This window comes from Ostrinia furnacalis, unplaced genomic scaffold, assembly GCF_004193835.3.
Source record: "Ostrinia furnacalis isolate ACB-3 unplaced genomic scaffold, ASM419383v2 OfSCF0704, whole genome shotgun sequence".
NCBI classification, from domain to species: Eukaryota; Metazoa; Arthropoda; class Insecta; order Lepidoptera; family Crambidae; genus Ostrinia; species Ostrinia furnacalis.
This window is the reverse complement of record NW_021130943.1, coordinates 1-24,304: the sequence shown is the minus strand read 5'-3', so window position 1 is coordinate 24,304 and position 24,304 is coordinate 1. Positions and strand designations below refer to the sequence as shown.

Here is a 24,304-nt window from a genome sequence, read left to right as displayed (position 1 = left end):
TGAACCAAAATATCATCTGATCCTATTATTTGGTACCGTTTTCTCTTTGATAACGATATTCGATATCTTTGAACCACGTTTCGGTCTGTTGCCACAATTTGTGGAACTTGGTTTCAAAAAAAGATCCTTTTAAAACCAAAGGGCTTTGAAAGGCTGAATAATTTTAGTTGCTCAATGGAGGATCCTTTCAGAAGCTTCTGTTTAAAGTTCTTATTAATATAATTACTGTAATAATAACTAATCTCTTTTTATTAGATAGCCTCTTTGAATTCATTTAGAATTGTGTGCATTGTTTTATATTTAACAACACTTTATAATTATTTATTTATTTCAATATTGATGTAATTGTAAAAATTAAGGATATATTTAAAAAATATTTATTTTAAAACTTTACTTACTTGATAATTGAAGACGGAAATCCTAATTTATTTAATCACTAAACACTACAACAAACATCAAGTGTCACTAAAAGTTTCTTAACACCAATTGTCAAATGTTTAAGAGCTTTCAAAGCTCCAGCACAAGCACAAGAAAGTTCGGAGTACTCGGACAGGCGCGCGTCACGCAGCTTTCACACAAGCGTCGTCAACAGCCGCCCAGAGCAGACTGCGGATCACATCTGGGCGGATTCGAAGGGCGGAACAAATGATAGATGTTACAGTTACAGTGGAAAATATTTACTTAACATCTACAATGCTAATGCTTTGCGTCCTTTACTCGCCACACTTATTTTAGAATTAATCATATTTTGCATTTCATACGAATTCAATTCCTTAAAGTGCCACTTGTATCATGTGGAATTTTCAATCGACTAAAAACTCTTGAAACTGCGTCTCAGTAAAGTGAACTACGTAACTTTATATGCTACTACACATATGGTATGAAATAAAGTATTGATTAGGTATACCACAATATTATATTATACCTACTCGTATGCCTCATTGCATTTGTCATAAGATAATGTTTTCAAGTAATGGGTTCAAGGTTAAGAAGTTGTGGGTTCAATTCCCGCCTTAGGCAGTTTGATTTTTTCAAGTTATGTATAATTTACAATTTAGTTTTCAAGTCCTTAGGCAACCGCATACTTTACACATAGCACAGTACCTACCTTCGTTCGTTCGTTTCAGCCAAATGACGTCCACTGCTGAACAACGGCCTCCCCCAGAGATTCCAAAAAAGACTGGTCCTGCGCTGCCCGCATAGTAGTGGCACTTTGCAACATTCGCCAGATCGTCGGTCCACCTAGTGGAAGGCTTGCCTTCCAGCTCGTGGTCGCTACTCGAGATCTTTTCTGTCCCAAAACAGCTCTATACTTAGCGAGGTTTAGACTAGTAATAAAATTTGCAGAAGTTGACTTCCGCAAAATGTCACCACATTGTGAATTTTGCAGAAGTTGCCGCCACAGCTATTAACATAGTGGCAAAGTCAATTTCTGCAAATTTTATTGTTAGTCTAAACCTCGCTTATGGTAGGCAATTCTGCGGGCATGCCGGTAATTACTTTGATTTCCTGCGAATCTCCTGATTTCTGATTCAATCACGCAGGGAAGGACAGTACAGTAAAATAAAGAAAGGAAAAATCTATTGCTATTTCTAGACTTTTATCACTAAGTGCCCAAGACAAAATACAGTAAGGCTGGGTTGCACCATCTTACTTTAACTGTGACAAACGTCAAAAATCTGTCAAACTCCATACAAAAAACACCGGTTATCGTTATAGTTACGGTCAAAGTTAGGTGGTGCAACTCAGCCTAAGACAATGTTCAAGGCCTGATTGATTGATTTATTGATGCTAAGCTAATTTTAATTGGGTTTTCTTAATTCGTTGATGGATAACCTTTTCGTACAACCTCGTTCGCGGAAACAACTCGTCCCAATAAACCTCCCTTGAACTGTCAATTTCCGGGAAGAAAACATTCAGATTTCGTTCTTCAAATAATTAAATAAATGGCTGTTTAAGAGTAAACATTTATAAGACTTTTGTCTTTTTATTTTTATAATGACTTACAAGGAATTGGTTATTTCTAAATAATACATATAAGTCTAAATTAAATTGAGACCATTTTCACAATATAAAATGGTTATGATCCGACCGTACGTGAAAGCGATAAATTATCGCTAAGATTATCGCCGATAATCTTTAAATACTTTTTACCTACTTTGTTTCATTTTATGTCATAGTTTCCACGAAATAAACTAAGACTATTGCGTTACTAGTCTTAAAATAGCATAATAGATTTCTCACCTTGAATTGTATTATTAATTATAATATTAGTATAAATAAACAAGAGAAACAAAAAAGAAGAACATGCGAACGGATCAAATAGCATGTATTAGTAGACTCGTGTTATTTGTAAAGGGTGCCGAAATGAGGATAATGTGCAAAATTATATTCCTGAAAACACTTCAGCTCGTAATTGACACTGTATCGCCATGGATACAAGGAAAAGCTTCGATTCCTGTAGGCTTAGGATGTGCGCCACGATAAGCTTTTATCACGCGATAAGCCCATACGTTTATCGTCTAAAATCATCCATATGATTTTAACACAGCGCGTATCCTAGCCCGATCTTCTTTAGCTATAGATTTGGTTTTATGCATTGCTCTATCACAGTGTTTTTCAACCTGTGATTTTTTTACCCTGGGGGGTCGCGAAGCCTCTATAAGGGGGTCGCGAGAGGTCGTAAAAACTACCTCAGTAAAAAAATCTTATAAAGACAGATTAATCCGAAATCTCATTATGCAAATGTTGTATGGATTGAAGTATTCGGTCCCTACAAACATCTTTGCGACATTATAAAATGCATGAAAAAAAAAGCGAACGGTCGGGGGGTCGCCAAAAATGTTTTCATACTAGGGGGGTCGTGTCATGAAAAAGGTTGAAAAACATTGCTCTATCAGATCATACAAAATAAGTTATCAACCTAAAATTGTTTTTATACCTAACAAGGCAGGTATTTGACTGCAATCGCACCTGGTGTTAAGTGAGATGCAGTAGGCACATAATTATCTGCCCTGTAAGTGCTTTACAATATTTTGACTAACGACGTGCGATTGGTATCTTAATACCCGTAGATTGCTTCAGATTGTTAACCAATAATGTTTATTGCTACCATAATGAACATTGTTCGGCACTTACACGAAGGTAAGACCATTAGGGACCCATTTCAGGCGCTGTAATGATGAAAGGTACGAGATATTTTCCTTGAAAATCATTTATCAATATGTACTTCTGATATAATTTATTTTATTTGTTCTTACTTCTTAATATTGTAATACTAGCGGCGGCCCGCGAATTCGTACGCGTGGATCCCGTTTTACCCCCTTCATCTATCTTACGCGGTTTAGATTTTTTCATACAAATGTTTTTTCCCGCTATCTCCCGTTCCCGTGGGAATTTTGCAATACCCTGTTGTAACTAAGCTTTAAGTTTACTAAGGTACCTGCATGCCAAATTTCAAGTGTCTAACTTAAGCGGTTTAGATTTTTCATAGAAAAGGATTTTCCCGCTTATTCCCGTTCCCGTGGGAATTCCTAACTATACTATAACTTGCCCAGGAGTATGAAGAATAATTGTACCAAGTTTCGATAAAATCCGTCGAGTAGTTTTTATTTCTATAAAGAACATACAGGCAGACAGACAGACGGACAAAAATTTTACTAATTGCATTTTTGGCATCAGTATCGATCACTAATCACCCCCTGATAGTTATTTTGAAAATATATTTCATGTACAGAATTGACCTCTACAGATTTATTATAAGTATAGACTAGAGATGAAACGGATAGTTGTTTGGCCGGATACCGGATACCGGATATCCGGCGAGCTGCTAGGCCGGATAGCCGGATATCCGGCGGCGGCCGGATAGTTGTCCCATTGTCATGTTGCATGTCGTAACGAGTTTAGCGCTGCACAAGTGCTTCGAACGCGATCAAGTAGGTCTAGTAGACTAGACAAGTCACACTTTTCGAAAATCGAATTCGTTCGAACTAAGGGGCAGATCAATTCGGGCGATTTCGGTTGCCATCGTGAGTATGTGATTGAATAGCGAAAATTCAATTTGTTTACTTGCTGCGAAATCTGAATGAACTGCATTATACAGGGTGACTTTGAAATCGTTGGCATTATTTTTAAAATAAGACTACTCATGATTCCCCAAATATGAGTCATATCAAATGAATTAAAATTTCAATATTTGAAATCTTGTACAGACGACAGTACATCAATCTTCATATTGTGGCATCTTATTTCAATGTATTAAGTGTTATTTTGCAACAAAATGTATAGGATGATGTGCTGTTGACTGTACAATAGTTTTAAACTCTTTTTAAGAGCACCATGTATCATGAGTAGTCTTATTTTATTTTATTTTTATTTATTTTAATTACACATTAATTATTATTATATTTGACGGCGCGTTTCTATTTTTAATAATATTCAGTCAATTTAAACTTGATTAATTAAGCATTGAGTTGCAAAATAAAAGTAATTCAATTGATTTTTTGACACATAGGTTAGGTACTGTCATATTATGATAATTAGATTTTTGTAATTTGATTGCATGCATGTAATAATTTTGATTTTGTATTATGATTCCAAAATAATTCTCTCTATTATTAAAATAAGCTTAGTTAAAAAAATAAGTCACTAAACTAAGGAGGGACTGTGTAGTCCGCGTGGGCTTGCGAGTTGCGTCAGCGTGCGTATTGGGGGTAGTGGGGAGGCTGCCTAAGTAGCAAATCAAAGCCCGGTCGTTCAGTTGTGCTCAAGACGTCGCGCTGAACGTAGCTCGCAATTCTACGTACTCCGTAAAGTATTCACATTGTTATTCTGTTCAAACGAATAAACGTTTTTTGTGTGAAGTGTTTCGGGTCTTATTTAACAAACGCTGCTTCCCGCCTATGGACTCGCATGAGCGTAACCACCAGCTCGGAAATCCTTCATATTAAAAGGATGCCAACGATTTCAAAGTCACGCTGTATGTCATCAGACCATCAGAGAAAAAAAAGATCGCCTATTTTATTTGGCAATATTTCGACATTAAAATATATTTACTATTTATGTATTCGTCATTAGAGTGAATAGCCCAGAAAAGAAATTAGTTTTTTGAAAGGCCTTAATATGGCTTTTTTGTAACTTTTTGGACTTGAGATAAAAACCGTCATTATTATAAGCCATTTTATTGATATTTGACTCAAAGATTAATGTGTTTCATTTTATTATAGGAAATTTTCGTAGTTTTTTTTAATATCCGGTATCCAGCCGGATAGTGAGCTACTATCCGGTATCCGGCCGGATAGTAAATTTAGGCCGGATATCCGGCCTACCGGATAGTTGCCGGATATCCGTTTCATCTCTAGTATAGACTAGCGACCTGCTCCGACTTCGCACGGGTACTAAGTCTACATAAATAAACCGTCTCATGAATCACTATTAAAAACTCATCTATTAAAAAAAACCGCATCAAAATCCATTTCGTAGTGTTAAAGATCTAAGCATACATAGGGACAGACAGCAGAAAGCGATTTTGTTTTATACTATGTAGTGATGAAAGGTATGATTTAGGGTGGATTCGACCAAACAAGAGTAAATATTAATATCAGAATAAATCGTCAGTTATGAAACATTTTGACATATTTCCCATACAGAAACTGTCAATGTGCCAGTTATACCAGGAGTTATTCTCAGATAAAAGTTTGGTCGAATCGGGCCTAAACGGGATCAAAACAGGTCTTGCAAAAAACGGGATGTATCCGTGGGTACAAGCCTTAATAATACGAACCCCGTCTTTATACGACATTGGACTGTTAAATACATCACGCGTACGCCATAACCCTCACGAGTTGACTTACATATATTAGTATTCCCCACGGACGGCCTACGATATTGCCCTTGCTGACAAAAATACGTCGCGGATCAAAACATCTTCATTTATATGGATATGGCTTCATGTAGGGGAGACTGAGTACAGTTGTAACAACTCGAATGTTATCGATAGGTGCTCGGTAGGTGAGGGGTACAAGAAGGGTGTGCCATGGTTGGGACCGTATGAATGAGACAAAGGTTGTTCTTAGTTTCGTTTATTAACGTGAACTACGAGATTGTTTATACGATATAGATTACAGATAAATAACGTCACAGCATCAACACCATACGTGATAAATGTGCTGACACTGTGAACGTGATCAAGATAAAATATGCAGAGATTAAATTAATATTGTGCAAATACATACGGGCGACTAGCCCATACAACCTCACCTGCCGAGCAACAGTCGAATTGTTACAACCATACCCTGTTACAACCGTACCCAGTCTCCCCTACGAGTATATACAGGGTGGGCTAATAATTTGCGCAAATAGCAACGCTTGATTTTTCGAAAACGGTTCGAGATAGAGACGCGTGAATGATGAGAAACTGTATAATTTTATGATTTTTTACTTACTGTGGAGCGTTTCACAGAACAACAACGTTCTTTTTCGCCCACTCTGTAGTCTGCCACAATGGAAACTGCCATTTTGTAAATGCATTAAAATAAAAATCGACGCAAAAACAGACCAAAATGTCTCAGTATCCTGAACTCGTACTAATATTACAAGATAAACAGCTCAGTGTCATGGTTTCTCGGCTTTATTTGAACTTGCGAACTTCGTACCTCCTATGTTTATCAGAAATAATGTAGGATTCCAACGTTGAAAGATTTTTCTCAAATAAATCAAACAATCAAATAATTCCTCTTTATAATATTAGTCAGATAACACAAATATTTCCAGTTTCTATTGGTACTGACTATACGTAAGCTGGCCTACGATCTCTTGTGTTTTTGTTTTGTTTTTGAAATGTTTTAGTTCCTATAAATAACAATGGCGATAGCCCACGCATAGCTTCCTAATTATGTCTTCCTCATTACTCGTAAGTAGATGCTTAAATTAGAAAACTTTTAATGCTACAAAAACATGAAAATACAAAATAATTATGTAACTTTATCATCATCATAATCATCAGGTCATTTAGTATCCACTATAAGAGCACGACCCTCTAATTTACCAAACGCAAATGAAGGATTTGGTCCTACACTCCCCACGCCTGGTCAGATGGGTTGGGAGGCTTGATGCTCCCATATTTCGTCGCTTGCCTCTCTAACTGACGTAACTGACATTTTGCAAAATTTTCAGGCGATTAGACAGATCGATTCGTCTTGTGTAGATAACTCAGTTTCGAAAAAAATGTCAGATACGTCAGTTAGAGAGGCAAGCGACGATTTGTTTGACATAAATGGAAAGATCGAGTAGGAGTGTTCTATCAATCTAGTCTGCCGGAAACACACGGCTTTTATTCGCGTAGGAGTATTCTCTGTCTACTCTGCCGGAACCACACGGTTTTTATGTTATTCATAGATAATAAATAAATAAATAAATCCAATTTTACGGCGCCACAAATCACTGTGCTCTCTGTGACAGTGATAAATGTACACAGATTGTCGTGTTGGCAACATTTGCGAACGATGATTCGCAGGTTTGCGTGTGTACGAATCAATTATATTAACGGTATCTAAAAATAACTCTTTGTAAAGCCCAGAAATTAAATAAAAACATACTTATTTCCTGTTTACAGATAATACGTACCTACTTACTACAGTCACGCGTTTACCCCAGCAGAAGAGGGATAACCCTCTAACATTTACATCTAAATCACTACTACATAACACTACATCATATTCTATAAGCTGTTATATTGTTACCGCAATCAAGTTATTAATAAAAATAACATTTGCTAAGACAGCTGTATTTTTCTGTACTAATCCAATCGACAAGTGTTTGCTGATTCATCATGAGTTTATTTACTCGAAAACTGAACTTATCTACGGGTGAAACTAAAATATAATCCACTAGGACTTTCGTAATGTTCATCATACTAATTTATGTCACAAGCGGGATTCGAACTAACAACATGCGATATAGTTCAGTACACGGACCGCCTGCCCCATAGACAAATATCCTTAGACATTTTACACTGCGCCTCTAGTCCCAAACTAAGTAAAGCTTTACTATGGGTACTAGACTACGGAAATATGTAAGTAAATTCACTCGGTCCTAGCTTTTAACCTAACTACTTCGCTTCACGAAGCGACCCCGAATGATATAGGACTGCGTCATGTATTCAAATCAGCTAACCTTTATGTGTTGGAGAGGAAAATGTAACATCAAAATATTTACAGTCAAGTAAGTTACTTGAAGTTACCTACAGGCCTACTCCTATCTTCTCTCTCTTTCTTTTTTGTCAATATTTAGGGATGTGGGATAAGGATAGAAGGTTACAAAAATACGGAAATCTAACTGCGTGGTCCAGATGTTTATGTTGATTCTAGGGTCCTAAATAAATAATAACATAGAGTATTTGCCATCATTTTATTGCGAGAGCGCGCGCGCCCTTGCTCGGCTCGCACACGAAGAAAGTCGGCGTCCCTTTGTAGTTCTTCAATATCTTGCTTTTCAGGCCCTCCACGTCGCCCTTCTTTACCTGTAGACAAGGTTAATAGTAACTTTTTCAATGTGTTACATATGTAGTAGATTCAGCATAAGAAAAAGATATTAGTTAGATTTACAAACTTTCAAATACACAAAACACCTTATATTTTCACTAAAACACAGCAAATGTTCGTAAAGGCGTTTGAGAAAAAGTAGCTTCCTTTCAGCTTTTACACAAAGAAGCGGTTGCGTTTTGTTTTCGTTTGAACTAGCTGTCCAAGCGACACCGCGATACGAATTTGTGATTTTCTTTCGTCGTGTAGTCGCGTTGTAGTTGAAAATATTTAGCGCAATCGGGGCCCAGGCTTAAGCTTTCAAAACGCGCGGCGCGCATATTTTACAGATTAGTAAGTTTTCCGTGGATGTGACTATATGATTTAATTTCAGATTTTTATTCAGTAATTTATTCATTAAAACTAAATATAGAACGGGAAATGTCAAGGACAGTTTATCTATAGCATAATTTAATTTACCCAGGATCTGTGGATTTGGGTACAAATGCGTATATGTAGAAACGGAAAGAGACATTAGCGAATTCGTTATGTGGTTTCCGGAGGACACACTGAACCAATAGGCCTGAATAAATGAAAATTGGAAGGAAGGAAAATAGGCTAAATCAGAGGTTCATTCATGCAGATATATATTCCGAATAAAATTCAATGGATCGGTTTTTCTGCCAACTTGACGAGAAACCTTGAAGAGATTCCCGTAGGAAATGAATAATATTATTAGATACCAAAATTACTAAAGTTTTTGAGGAAATCACGATCACGTAGCGTCGCACACGTTTCCTAGAAAATTGAGTTCAATATACAGACAGACGATTTGAATTCGATATTTATCATGTCTTCTGCCGACAACAGATAAATGAAAACAAAGGAATTTGCTTTATATATTTCTTGGATTGTAATACTTAAAGAATGTAAACATGAATAGGCAGATCTTATAAAAGAAGGGTCCTTAACCTCATAAATATTCTTAAACATCTAACAAGAACTAAGGGTATCAAAATTGTAATGATCCCGTGAATTTTCACTTGAAATATTTCAAATACCTCAAGAGGAACATTATATTATTATTAAATCACGAAGTTGTGGGCATGTTAATGAACATACTATTAATGAGGTATTTGCTGGCGTGTTTGACACTATTACCAATAATTCCAAAACACATTTTAGTTTTATATCGACGACTGGATTTTTAGTTGTTTTTGATTTAAAGTCAGTTAATTTGACAAAGTAGAAACATCGTCAGTTTATTTCACAATATTTATGGTAGAATCACGTGGTGTATAATTCTATTGTAATTCGTTGTTAAATTGCAGCTATTTTTTCAATTGCGAGAATTATGGTAGTAAGAATAAATAAATAAATAATATCCTTATCCTTATACATTTTACACTGCACTTCTAGTCCCAAACTAAGCAAAGCTTGTACTATGGGTACTAGACAACGGATATAAACATACTTAAATACTTTTTTTTGTAAATACATACTTATTATACATAGAAAACACCCAGTCCAATACAAACAAATATGTTCATGCACACAAATGTTTGTACTGTATGGGAATCGAACCCGCTACCTCCGGAATAGTAGTCCGTTTCGAACCACTACACCAAACGGCCGACTAGAACTACTAACCGACTAGACTAGAAGTAGAGAAGTATCTTACCAAAGCAACCACGCAGCCTCCAAACCCGCCCCCGGTCATTCTAGCCCCGTAGACCCCTGGTGCTCCTCTCATAATGTCCACGAGCTGGTCCTGTTCTGGGCAAGACACCTGCATCAGAGTGCTTAGCGACTCGTGTGACTGGTAGAACATTTCGCCGACCTGATGGAAGAATTTACAGGTGTTTAGGTTACTATTACTATACATATGGACCATCCTTGTGTTTTTAGATATAGCTGTAGATATTATCTAAATGTATATGTCACCGTAACATTGTGAATTCCGTCAGATTATAATCTGACGTAGTTAAATTACAATCTAACCTAACCTAAACCCACTGTTAGTTAACAATCTAACGCGTTATATTATAAACTGACAGAGTTCACAATTTCACGTTGACATATAGGTATAACTCAAAAGTGACTGACTGACTGACTGACTGACTGACTGACATAGTGATCTATCAACGCACAGCTCAAACTACTGGACAGATCAGGCTGAAATTTGGCATGCAGATAGATGTTATGACGTAGGCATCCACTAAGAAAGGATTTTACGAAACTCCACCCCTAAGGGGGTAAAACGGGATCCACGCGTACGAAGTCGCGGACGGCTGCTAGTTATACACATAGAATTAAAGTGATTCTAGATCACTATTGCTGAAAACTGCATTAAATCCTTCCATTGCGTAGTGTAAGCCTAGGCGCAGACTGCCGACTTTTAGTTGGATGATATTTCGGTCAGTGCGCACATAACATCGACGGATTCTTCATACAAATTAGAATCCGTCCCACCGCAACTATCGGCCAAAGAAAAGTCTAAAGTTTGTAGGGACTCTAAATACCCGTATTCACAAACATTACTATGAGGTCTCACGGTGCGCATGGACGCACAGGTGACACACGAACCAATCACAGAGCTCTATTCAAGGCTTTGCGTTCGATTTGCTGCTTCACTTAAGCAAGTATCGTTTGTGAATACGGGCGTAAAAAACCTATGTACAAACAACGGGAGTGACTTTGCTTTACTATTGTAAAGATACATTAGAAGACCTTTGACCATGAAGGTTGCTATGGGCTACTAATTCGCAAGAAACGCTTTGGATAATAAGCAATTTATAAAATTACTGAAGTGCAAGTAAGATTTCCGCGTAATGGAATACGGAAATAACATTTTCTCTTTGAACCTTTATTAAAATTAATGTAGCTTAAAAAGGTACAACAGGCAGCCATTTTGGATTTAAAACAAACTAGCGGCCGCTCGCGACTTCGTACGCGTTAACCCCGTTTTACCCCCTTAGGGGTTTAATTATACAAATCTCGCCGTAAAAACCATCCTCGGACTTCAAGGAACATTTAAAAAAAAGAAGTGGTAAAATTGGTCCAGGCGTTGTTGAGTTATGCGTTTACCAACACATTTTGCGATTCATTTTATTTCATAGATTTAGTAATTACATTCAAAAGCTGTTGAAACACTAATGAACTAATAGTGTTAATTAAATACGCTACGATAGTAATAGTGTTAAAATGTTTACACTTTCAATGAAATCTGTGTTCCTAGAAATAATTTGAGCGTGGGCAAGGGAAAATTGTTATTATAACTAATTAATGACTGCGAACTTCTAATTAGATTAATCAAGGTGTATTAGAGTGTGGTGAGGCCGTCGTAGCTAGGACCCAGTTATTGACACTGCACCCATAGTATGACTTGGGTTACTACACTTAATATCACATCATTTTTTTTAATAATTAATCGATTTCACAACATAGAAGTAAACATTTTACAAAATCGGACAATTTAAGATTAAAGTTAAGAAATATTCCTCAGATTTGTATATTCCTAATGCCTTCTTCAAAATAATTCCTGAGACCCCAATACATTACTAATGCTAGTTACAGACCAGGAACTAAGCTAAGTTAGTTTATTACGCAATTTTAAATAGTTTTGTGCAGACTGCAAACACTTGAAAACTGCTTCAGCTATACTAGTTATGCTAAACTAACTTAACTAGTATAGCTGACGCAGTTTTTCAGTGTAATTAATAGTATCAGACGTTACGTTGCGGAAATCCATAATTAGATATTAAAAAGATAAAATCACTTAGCTTAAAATTTCCGCTTAGTGACGCCAGCACAAGTACCCAAGCACAAATGCAAAAAGCACCGCCCGCCCTCCCTCAAATCGCATGTGCTTTTTGCATTTACTTGTACTTTAACACAGTTGATGCATGCGGGTAGTGTGGTTGGGCACTTGCGCCGGCGTCACTAAGCGGAAATTTAAAGTAAGTAATTTTATCTTTTTAATATCAAAAGTAACGTAAGCATAGCATGTGACATTCTGAAATAGGGTACTTATTATTTATTTACCCTATCTAAGTCCATCTGCGCGAGGCTCTTGGCCACCTGCTCCGTGCGGTGTATCTCATCGATGATGTGCTCAGCCCTCATCAGCACCAGCTTATCACAGTTCTGCCGTTTGAGTTCTGCAACAAAATTGTTTCTTACAAAACAACATTCAACCGCCTCTGTGGTCTAGTGGTAAGACCACCTGCTTCAGACGCAGAGGTCCCGGGTTCGATTTCCAGTGGGGGCCGATTTTTCTGTTCGGTTTGGTTGGTGGTAGGGCTTGTTCTAAGTCCGCCTGGCTAGCTACCACCATCTTACCTAAGTCTGTCGCTATATCAACATTGTTCAGCATTGTTGTGTTCCGGCAGTTAGAGGTAAGATAGCCAGTTCCTCCGTGGTTGAGGATTCCGGGTGAAGCTCGCTTCCACCTTCGGCCTGATCATCACTTACCATCAGGTGAAATACAGGCCAAGAGCTTCCTCGTTGTGGATAAAAAAAATCAGGTAGGTAGTAGGTACAGTCGACAGCACGTCAGACTATACATTTTTGTTGCAAAATAGACTGTATTACAACGAGATAAGATACCGCTGTGTATAGCTAATGTGCTGTCGTCCGTACATACTATGTTTATGCGTCACAAGTTTTGTCATAATCCCGAATGTGAAACTTTTTCCTCTTTAATTATGTAGGTAGCAACACTGAAGTTATGTCCCTAGTGTCGGACTTTATCTAAGATTTAATGGCCGTGTCCTATATAGGTAAGTCCTAATTAATCATACGTCATTTGTGACATCCGCTCATGGCCTGTTTCTCACCTGATGGATTGAAAACTTACTATTAGACCGAAATCAAAAACATATACTTGATCAACAGTTAAATCTAGTACAACTGTCTAACCAAACTAGGAAAAGGTAGCATCAATTTATTGTGTGCTATCTTGGTATCAGGACCTTTTTTAATCAATAGACAATAGAGTCATTGAGGAAGAAAATGCATGTTTAAAGTACCGTACTTTAGTAGGAATGCGAACCAATTTGAAGTTATTAACATTGATCCTTTCGTAATTGATGAAAACTTCGTGATACATGTCACTAAGGGCCACAGCACATTTTACTTTTAGCAACGGGGTTTTTGCGACTGTATCATTGCAGCACCGCGATTTCGCGATTTGTGCGTTCGGACGCGGTATTGGAATCGCTTTAGCGACTGCTGTCGATGTTGCTGCATCGAGCTTCCCAAAAGCAACTCAATCGCTGCATTTGGAGTTTTTTGTTGTATGGGGAGATAAGTGGTCGCTGCATTCAGCTTCTAAAAACGGCTAAATCGCCCATAGCCAATGCTAATAGTAGTAGGTATGTATAATGCTTTAGTTCTAATCCAGCGGGACGAAACTCATTTGACGGCAAGAACAAAGAACTATATTATTACCAAATTTTTCACTCCAGCGCTTATAGCTCTTTTAGGGGAATCACCTAAGTGTGAAACAAGTCGCTATTTCAAAGGATTTCCAGGAATCATCCCATATTTGACCCTGCTTTTCATTAAAATTTAAGCGGAATCCCTACATGATTTTCTATTGACTGACTCTGAACACACAGTAGTGGTAAACGTTATTGCAAATAACTTTAATGTACGAGTATAGGTCCCAGCTGGGACTCAGAACTTCTGAGTTAAATATATCATGAAAAAATGTCGCGATAATGTTTGCTACAATTCTTCATTAAAAATCACATAACGTACTTCCCCGTTGCAAATAATTTTCTACTCATCTATATTTATTTATTTACGACAACCAACAAGGAACGAAGGTGGACCGACGATCTGGTAAAGGTCGCGGGAAGAGCCTGGATGCAGGCAGCGCAGGACCGTTCATTGTGTAAGACCTTGGCGGAGGCCTTTGTCCAGCAGTGGACGTCATTTTTCTGAAACGAATGAACCAACAAGACAGACAGAAGCAAAGGGGTAAAGTAAACGAGTATATATTTTTTTATCCACAACGAGGAAGCTCTTGGCCTGTATCTCACCTGATGGTAAGTGATGATCAGGCCGAAGGTGGAAGCGAGCTTCACCCGGAATCCTCAACCACGGAGGAACTGGCTATCTTACCTCTAACTGCCGGAACACAACAATGCTGTTAACATTGTTGTTATGGCGACATTTTATCTTAGGACATAATATTTTGTCTTAGGACTGGGTGCTATCTTAATTACAAGCTGCCAAGGCATGCAATAAAATAATGTAAAATACAGGATTTGAATTTACTCGAGTATTTCCTCGACCTACGAGTATTTAGGTACGCGAAATATTTCTCTTTGGGTGGCGTCCTGAGAGGCTGTAACAAGATATCTCCAAAAGCAGTGCCAAGAAGCTTAGCGTTATTATGTATGAACACATCATGCGTAAGTCGGTCTTATGGCGGAAGGGGAGGTACTGTTTTTCTAAGTAGGTAGACACTCATATATTATTTCTATTAGGGCCAAAATTTACCGTCGTTTTATATAAAATAAAATAAAAAACAATATAATGTCATATTTTATTGTAAAATAACATTCAATGTAAAAGATTACTCGGAAAATATTACGAATACGTGTCTTCCTAAAAGAGCTAGTAAAATCCATGATTAAAAACATGAGAAGTAACGTAAATAACGTAACATATATTTCCTTTTTTCGTTAAACGACGATAAAAATTCAAATTCAGACACGTGTATCGTAACAATAAGATTCATTTTACATTCTCTTTGTAAAAAATTTTGATTATTACTGAATTACCTTCAGGAAACGTGCCGGCGATTAATTTAAATAATTTTCGTGCTCGATGCCTTACGAAATTAATAATTAAAATTTGAGACTCGCTGTTATAAATAAGGGATTTATGTCATTGACACCTAGGGTATCGAAATAGGACTTCAATTTAAACCAAACTTACTTTGAGATAAACTAAACTTGACTACGAAGGCCAGCCAGCCTTTTATAATATGGAAATAAGGTTCTTTTCATATTTTCCTCGTAAATCAGGCAGTACCTACAGCAGACAATTCCTCGTAGGCAGATTACGGCTAAATGTACCCTCAGAGATACAAAATCACCTTCTTAGATGAATCAAGCATGTCAGAACTAAACTATGTAAAGCTGAAACCGTTACACGAAGCTTGTTGTTTAACCTAAAGTTTCCTAGACTAGCTTTACCTAGGAAAATGGTCTACCTATTATCTATACCGACCTGCCATCGGAAGTTTGGCCTAGTTTAGGTGAAACATGAATCCACTAAAAACTATTCCTTCTCCTGCTTAGTGGACGGCGCCGTTCTGTTTCTAATAACAACCAACCAACCGTGCGCTGCCCGCATCCACCAGACTCTTTCCGCGACCTTCACCAGATCGTCGGTCCACCTAGTAGGAGGCCTGCCCAAGTGACGTCTTCCGGCCCATGGTTGCCACTCGAGAACTTTTCTGCCCCAACCGCCATCGTCTCTACGTGCTATGTGCCCCGCCCACTACCACTTGATTTTAGCAATTCTGCGAGCTATGTCGTTTACTTTGGTTCTCCTGCGGATCTCCTAATTTCTGATTGGATCACGTAGCGAAACTGCGAGCAATACGATACTGGTTACGCTACATACCTTCTCCCTTCCAAGAGCTTCCCCGTAGCACCCTCCCCACACTGGGAGGGAAGATGAAAGGTAGATGAAACAGTTCTGATACTACGCTACATCATACCTTCTAAGTCTTTCCTGGTAGCGCCCCTTAGAGAGGGCAAGCCAAGCTTGTCAGCCGCCTCCTGGCACTGCGCTCTCCGCTGCGGATACTCGCTGCCAGTCAGCTGGTGCTTCACGTTGGAGTTCACCACCAGGATCGCAGTGTCTCCCGTATTTATTGGAATGTGCTTGGCTTCTAACGACCTGGTGACAATATTCTTATTGTTACAGTAGGAACGTGAACTGAACTTGAACTGAACGTGAACTGAACGTGAACTGAACGTGAACTGAACGTGAACTAAACGTGAATTGAACGTGAACTGAACGTGAACTGAACGTGAACTGATCGTGAACTGAACGTGAACTGAACGTGAACTGAACTCGAACTGAACGTGTTACGGTGGTGGCTCCGAGCCCTATCACAAGTGGCGCTGTGCCGTATTGATGGGTCCAGGCCCTTTTGTAATCAGAGCCGTGAAGAATGAGTCCGGATAATCGGATGTCCGGATAGTCGGGATTCTACTGTATTTGATTTTTTGGAATTTTCGTTACGACGCAAAGTACGATTCGCATCTATTGACTATCTTATAGAGAAGATCCCATCTGTAAATTGTATATCGCGACTTTTGATTCTTCTTTCTGATTGTACTTTAAGAAACTGAGTGGTACCTAATGCTTTATTACTTTATTGTCTTTCAATTAACGTTCTGTACAATGCAGTCTTTTATACAATAGATACAATGTAACTAATTATTTCAAGTAATCCTTTCAGTCTGTGAGTCTTTTACAATCGCTTTTATATTGATATTCCTAGTTGTATCATCAAATAAACTCAATCGAGTACGAGACTAACCGTAAAAAACTAGAAAACATTAATATTATAAAAACATTTTAGGTTTTCCATCTAAATCGCGTTTCTATGCCAATATTTACACTTTTAGAACCAGAAAAAGGCAAACTAACTTTTTTTAACGCTCCGTTTTCCATTACCTTTTATTTGCTCCTTTAGAAAATATAAAAAAGATTTTGTGAAAGTTATTTGATCGTAAATGATTTAGTACCAAAGTTTTACCTAGCTACTCGTACTAATTTAGGATCGACAGAACCTTAACTATTTTCTAATGCCTGTCTGAAGTTTTGGTTACTATCAAGCTACTTAAGCTAAGTTTAAAGCTAGGAGGTTAGAAGGCTTTGAAACTATCGTAACCGTATTCACAAACGATGCTTGCTTGAGTGAAGCAGCAAATCGAACGCACAGCGTAGAATAGAACTCTGTGATTGGTTCGTGTGTCACCCTGTGCGTCCACGCGCACTATGAGACCTCATAGTAACGTTTGTGAATACGGGCGTAAGATACGAGGAGCTAACGGGACTATTAGTAATTTGTGCAAAAACAAATTAATACTCAATACTCAATATTTTATTGCATCCATTATGTACTTAAAATTAGAACATTATGGGCCCTGTAGGGCACGGCAATTAGGAGAGAGGAGGACCACCCTAGATCAACCGAAAGATGTCAGAAGTTAGAGCCTAGTAATTTATCGTTGAGATACTCACTTAGAGCATAATAGTGTTTAGAAATTAAAAGTTCTTTAAGTTTTTTTACAAATGTTAATTCTTTGGGTGTATTTTTTATCGAAATTGGAAGCTTATTAAAAATTTTGATTGACATGGAAAGTGGACCCGATGAGTACAGTTCAAGGCGGGATGGAGGTGTTATTAGTTTTTGTCGATGTCGTAAATTGTATGTACTGTCGATGTCTCCTCGTTTTTTGTAAAATTCTGGGTATTTTTTGACAAATTTACACGTCTCTAATATGTATATGCTAGGTAGGGTGAGTAGGTATATTGTGTTTGGCAAAATATGGTTTACAGCTATCGATATTTTTTATGTTAAATATTATTCTAATAAGTTTTTTTTGGAGGATCAGGAGATCTTGGGCATCTGTACTACTTCCCCACATAATTACTCCGTAGTTGAGCCACGAATATGCGTATGCGTAATACGTACTGAGTGCTGTCGGTAATTACTAATATTCTTTTATGATTCAACCACACCAACGCGTGCAGATCGCCATCGCCGGTGCGATCACGGCGCGATCATAGGCCAATGACAGGTCGCGCGGACTGTCATGGGTCGCGCGGACTGTCATGGGGCGCGCGGACTGTCATGGGGCGCGCGGACTGTCATGGGTCGCGTGACCTGTCATTGGCTAATGATCGCGCCGCGATGGCGATCTGCACGCGTTGGTGTGGTTGAAGCTTTAAAAAAATTGTAGGTCACTAACCTGCAGTCTATTAACAGAGCATGGTCCTTTCTGGCCAGTGTCACAACGTATTGGTCCATGATGCCGCAAGGCATTCCGGGGAACTCGTGTTCCGCCTTCTGACACAGCTTCGCTTTTTGGACTGGGCTGAAACAAATAATAATGAGTTGTAATATTGAGGATGTCATCCTAAATAATCAAGAGGTTGACGAAAGATTATTTACTTATTTGGTCAAGGCTAGTTTCACTAATTGCTGTTAAAATTCCTGATGACATTTAAGAAAGTTTCTGTCAATTAAAAATTCTTAGCTTCAGATAACAGCTAAAATGTCATGCACTAGCATATAAAACTTCACTAACATAATGTATTAGCATAGTTGCTAGCATAGCATAGTATTAGAGATATCCTCCGGTGATCATACATATTGAGTCAATTCGAATTTATTTACTGTAGTAATCAAGTTCAAGTTTAAGTAATAAAGTTAAATATACCTAATGTAATACTCAACTTAGACCATCAAGGCAAACATCGAACCTATTATTCGTTCGCGTACGTTTTCTAAACAAATAGTAGATACCTACAATACGTAACAAGTTATTAAAACTTCTGAGGCCACGTACTTATATTGAAATTATTTATGAACTCTCAGAAAGTTTCAATCAGTTACATTAAAGCTTCAGCCAAACCAACGCGACGCGTCGGCGATAGCGATGGCGATGGCTATATGGCCATCACTGCGCGTGCATTATCGCCGCGACCAATGACAGGACGCGTTGATGTGAACTCATCGCTACCGCTACCGCTATATAATAGGTAATCGCCATCGCAGGCTGCACGCTTTGGTTTGGCCAAACCATACGACGAACTTTTCGTTGAAATTGCCAAAATTTTCTAAGTAACTGATTCATGCGTTGCCTTCATTCATAATTCGTGTAATTCTATTGTTCCAAGGTATCCAATACGTGTTTGTAACTTACTTTCGAGTTTTGACACAACCACGTGTTAAATCTGCTGACACTTTTGGCAAATTAAATTGTTGTTAGTTGAACGTTGTCTGATGCCCAATTATATGGATGAGATACTTACTTCAAAGTCATTAAAAATGCAAAAAATAATTTACAAATTCTTTTTTTCAAATTGTCAAAAAACCACCATTGGTATCGATCCTAAAGCTTGGTTGCAACATTTTACTTTAACTTTAATAAACGCCAAAAATCTGTCAAACTCCTTAAAAAACACCGGTTTTAATTATGGTCAAGTTAAGGTGGTGCAACTCAGCCTATGTTATCCTAACTGTCATCATGCTGGCTGCATTTGGTAACTGTGAATAATGCTAATCAACAAAAATATCGTAAAAAACATATTCTTATACGTTATCAATCGAAGGTTGAATCGAACAATTTATTTATTTTATTTTAGTTTGGGATAACAAACAATTTCGCAATAATGCAAATCAAAATAAACAATCAGAATCATGTCATATTTAGATTATTTTTATCTCTGATTCATGAATACAATTTAACGTCGGATGTCCCTTATACATTCGATTTCCTAGAAGCAAACCTGTTAGGATCGACTTGACATATGATACACACACGGCCGAATACTGAAACGCCATTTAAATATTTGACGGCTTCTCAAATAGTTAAGCAGCTCCTAAACTTACATTTCGCATACTCAAAACAATATCTGAGCAGTTCTCAATTTTTAAGCACCTCTCAAATTAAGTTGCACTCAAACGCCACTTAAATGAATTTTCGCATACTGAAACGCCATTCAACGCTAAGCATTACTCAAACAACTGTCAAATCGTCTTAAGCAGCTGTTAAATTTGAGAGTGCTTGCGCGGTATCTTAAATCCTATTGTTATACCTAAAACGACCTAAATAGTGGTAAATAATGTGTGTCATCGTTATCATTTCTTTCGAGCCTCGAGGAAATACCTAGATCTAATCGCAGGAACGCAATAAGGCTGAACGCTATTGAAAAATATTATTATAATGACATGCAATTCCGAGCGAGGTTCCGCGTCTCTAAAGAAACGGTGTTGTTTCTGGATTCATAATTTGGAAGCTCTTTGAAACCCCTCACCAAATGCCATACAACCAGTGGACCAAATACTTATTATAACCCTACTGTTCTACGCAACGGGAAGTTATGAACGTGTACTAGGTGATATCTTCCACATCTAACAGCCAACTGTGCATCGTATAGTGCACGAAGTAACAACCAAAATAGCTGCTATGAAATCGCTTTACATAAACATGCCTATTTCTGAGGATTAAGGGGACATCGCATAGCAGCATTTCCAAGAGTTGTTGATTTGTCAATTTGATGCTCTGTCAGTCAACAATGATAAATGTCAATTGTGGTTACGTTTCGGTCCACGATCGCCACTTAATAGATTTCAACAATAAAAAGTATCATATTTAAAATTATTTTTTTAATTAAATAAAAATGCAAGCATTATTATTTTTATATGATAAAACGAGATTTATATATAATAGAAACTAAAAATAAACTGTTCTATGTTAAGTTGATTGAGTATATTTCCATAAAAGACAATACATAACCAAACGATGCTGCGTGTAATGGATAAAAGACGTAAAGTTATCATTTGTGTAAATGAAAACATACTTTTTTTGGTAAATGTTGCCATTATGTAAACATTTGAGAGCTGCTTAGCTGATCACGGCTTCAAATCCGTTGAGTAGCGTTTGAGAATACCATTTAAAATTGAAGGATACTTAAATTTAGGAGCCCGTCAGCTGAGTGACAGATTTAAGTAGTGTTTCAGTATTCGGCCGACAGTCTATTATCGGTAAACGATACGGATTCAAATACATTACATTATTAAGTAATACGAGGTATCTGAGGTAACTATAATCTATACTAATATTATAAATAAAAGCTGAAGAGTTTGTTTGTTTGGTTGAACGCATTAAACGCCAGAACTGCTGGTCCCACTTGAAAAAATATTTTTGTGTTGGATGTCGAGGAAGACTTTAAGCTATACAGGGAAGAAACGATAAGTGATCTCACTCGATTATTTCTAAGCTATACAAAATATCGAAAAACTGGTTACTGATCCTGAAAGTGCTTCACGAGCTCTTTCAAACGGTACCAATAAATAGGTAACATAATAAACTGGATATATCCGAAAATTCAATGTTTCCAGCTTGCAGCAGCAGCAGCCAATAAATGCGGAGCAGTAAAGAAAAATGTTTCAAAAACGGGAAATATTAAAACTATTTTCACGCGGTCAAAGTCACGGGCATAGCTAGTAATCTATAGTCCTGATAACAAAGGTTAAAAGCTTAGAACTTTCACCCTTATTGACGCACTTTATGTAGTACTAGATCAGTTACGGAACTATTTTAATTTCTAGTTCCGAACATTGAAGATCTACTAGCTGACCTGGCGAACTTGGTGAAAGAATTTTTCAAATCGGTGCAGTAGTTTTCGAGCCTATTCAATGTAAATCAAAAATTTCCTCTTCATAAAAAGTATTAGTGGTTTTATAAAACTACCACTGTATCGTATCATTAACCAGGTCCACTGCTGGACAAAGGCCTCCACCAAGGAATTTTATAACAACTGGTCCTACTCTGCACACATTCATCCATGTTCTTCTGTGGGTATACACCTATAATTAAAATTAATCCACTTAAACCCAAGTAAAACACCCTTTATTTTAAAACATTCAATTAATAACAAATCGCATAAACCCAAACACTCTAAAAAGGCTTACGCGCTATTTGTTTCATGTCTCTTGTAAAACGTTTTTCTTATAATAGACTAAGAGCTAGGCAACGCCAGACTTACGTCATTTTATAAAAGCTGAAAGTTTGTCAGCGTATGCCCCCAATATAGGTTAGGATGTTGGTGCATCATGAAGTTTGGGTCATCGTGGCTTTGGCAGCTACCCTCAAAAGATTGTCTAGCAAGGAGTTGGAACTGTCAAACCTGTTTGATTGATGAGGAAACAACTTCTATTTTATGTGTAGTATTTACTACACATAAAAATCGGCTTCTATGGTACACGTAAGTAGAATTACAGTCCAATAAATATACAGCAAAGGCCACCGTAAAAGTTAGGCTTACGTTATACCTTAAAATCTGATTTTTATACAATAATATTTGGCCATATAAGCCACGATGACCCAAACTTCAAAATGCACCAACATTCTAGCCTATTCTGGGAGCATGTGCTGACAAACTTTCAGCTTTTATAAAATGACGTAGGTTTGGCGTTCACTAGCTCTTAGTTTATAAACTTCTAAATGATAAAATCTGTACCCCCAGTGAAAAGGGATCTAACTCGACTTAGATCAAAATTGACTTTATAACATAATGTGAATCTCTGAAAAATTAGCTATTTTTGTATCTAATCGGTATGTTTCTACGACGTAAAGAAAAGAAAATAATTTTGTGCCAAATGATACAAGTAAGGCTTTGTGAACCAATTTTGTCATACATGTCTACTTTTAACAAAGTGTACCGGAGGCTTCTTTCAATTTTTTATTGTGTCAAGAAGTACGACTCGTATTACTACTTTTTACACGATTGAAGTTGTTCAGATTGAATTTGTGATTAACAATATAAGATGACTCATATTAATATACTCGCCACTTATATCACTTTACACATAATTATTAGGATACTTAGATCGCTATTAAGTTAGTTAGATCAGTTTACACATTTTTTTTCTCATCACAAAATTGGTGTATATTGATATAAGTAGAAATTTTTGGACGATTTACCCTAAATAACCTGAAATAATGATTCCTCATAGTGTAATTACTAATGTTTGTTTTACAACTTTTTCTAAAATTAAAGAAACAAAAAAATATCAACATACATGGCGTAAAATGTATCACTTTACACTTGTTAGCGGGTGGTCAATTCAGTGTGGTGTAAAATGATTTATGTCCCATTACATCACTTTACACGAATGTAAAATTGCCGTGCATGGCGATATAACTGGGTTTTTATTTAATTACGAAAAAACTACATGCTATATTTCCCAAACTGGCACACTGCCTAATTATATCTAACATTACCTTTCACCTAAAAAATATTTCACCAAGTTATCTCTAATAGCGACGAAGCAGGATTTTTTTAAACTTCAAATGCGATTTCCCAAAAATCACCATTTTCGACTTAACTCCGTTTTCACTGGGGGTACAGAAATGTCGTCTAGACAGGACCAGTAAACAAAGTCCTGATAAATAAATAAAGACCACAGCTGAAATTGTTTTCAGCTTGGCGTTTGTGAGATAACTTTAATCGACATTTCACAATTTGTAAACAAAAAATAATGTAAACATTATAATACTTGTTTCGTGATTACAATATTTTTTCATCACAGACACCAGACAGATAAGGTGACCTATCGTTGTATTCGATTACTTAACATTAAAAAAAATTCTGAAACACGGCATATCTATATCTATAATTATAAAGTATCACTGACTGACTGATTGACTGACTCACTCACTCATCACGAAATCTCAGTAACTACAAGTGATAGGAGTCTCAAATTTTGCAAAGGGGTTCTTTTTAGAACGTAGGTGCTCACTAAGATGGGTCTGCAAAATTCAACCCGGGGGTAAACGGGCGTACGTACGAACGAAGTCGCGGGCGGCTGCTAGTAATGTATAAATATTAATAGTCTAAGATCCCGCTATACAAGGACCTTCACCGAGATGCTTATTTGATGAAACATATTTTATATTCAATTTAACATATCAATAATTATATTGCTTAAGGGTTACCTAATAAATTTCAGTCCA

General features: G+C 37.2%; 1 protein-coding gene across 1 annotated transcript; it reads right to left on the bottom strand.

Moving 5' to 3' along the window:
- Window positions 1-8,311: 8,311 nt before the first annotated feature.
- On the bottom strand, window positions 8,312-18,655 carry LOC114349715 (galactokinase; the record flags this gene model as incomplete). The annotated part of the gene is made up of 5 exons (XM_028300187.1): window positions 8,312-8,518; window positions 10,201-10,359; window positions 12,564-12,679; window positions 16,261-16,442; window positions 18,530-18,655. Coding segments are annotated over 5 exons (700 nt in total), but the record flags the coding sequence as incomplete, so codon positions are not given.
- Between the last annotated feature and the right edge of the window lie 5,649 nt (window positions 18,656-24,304).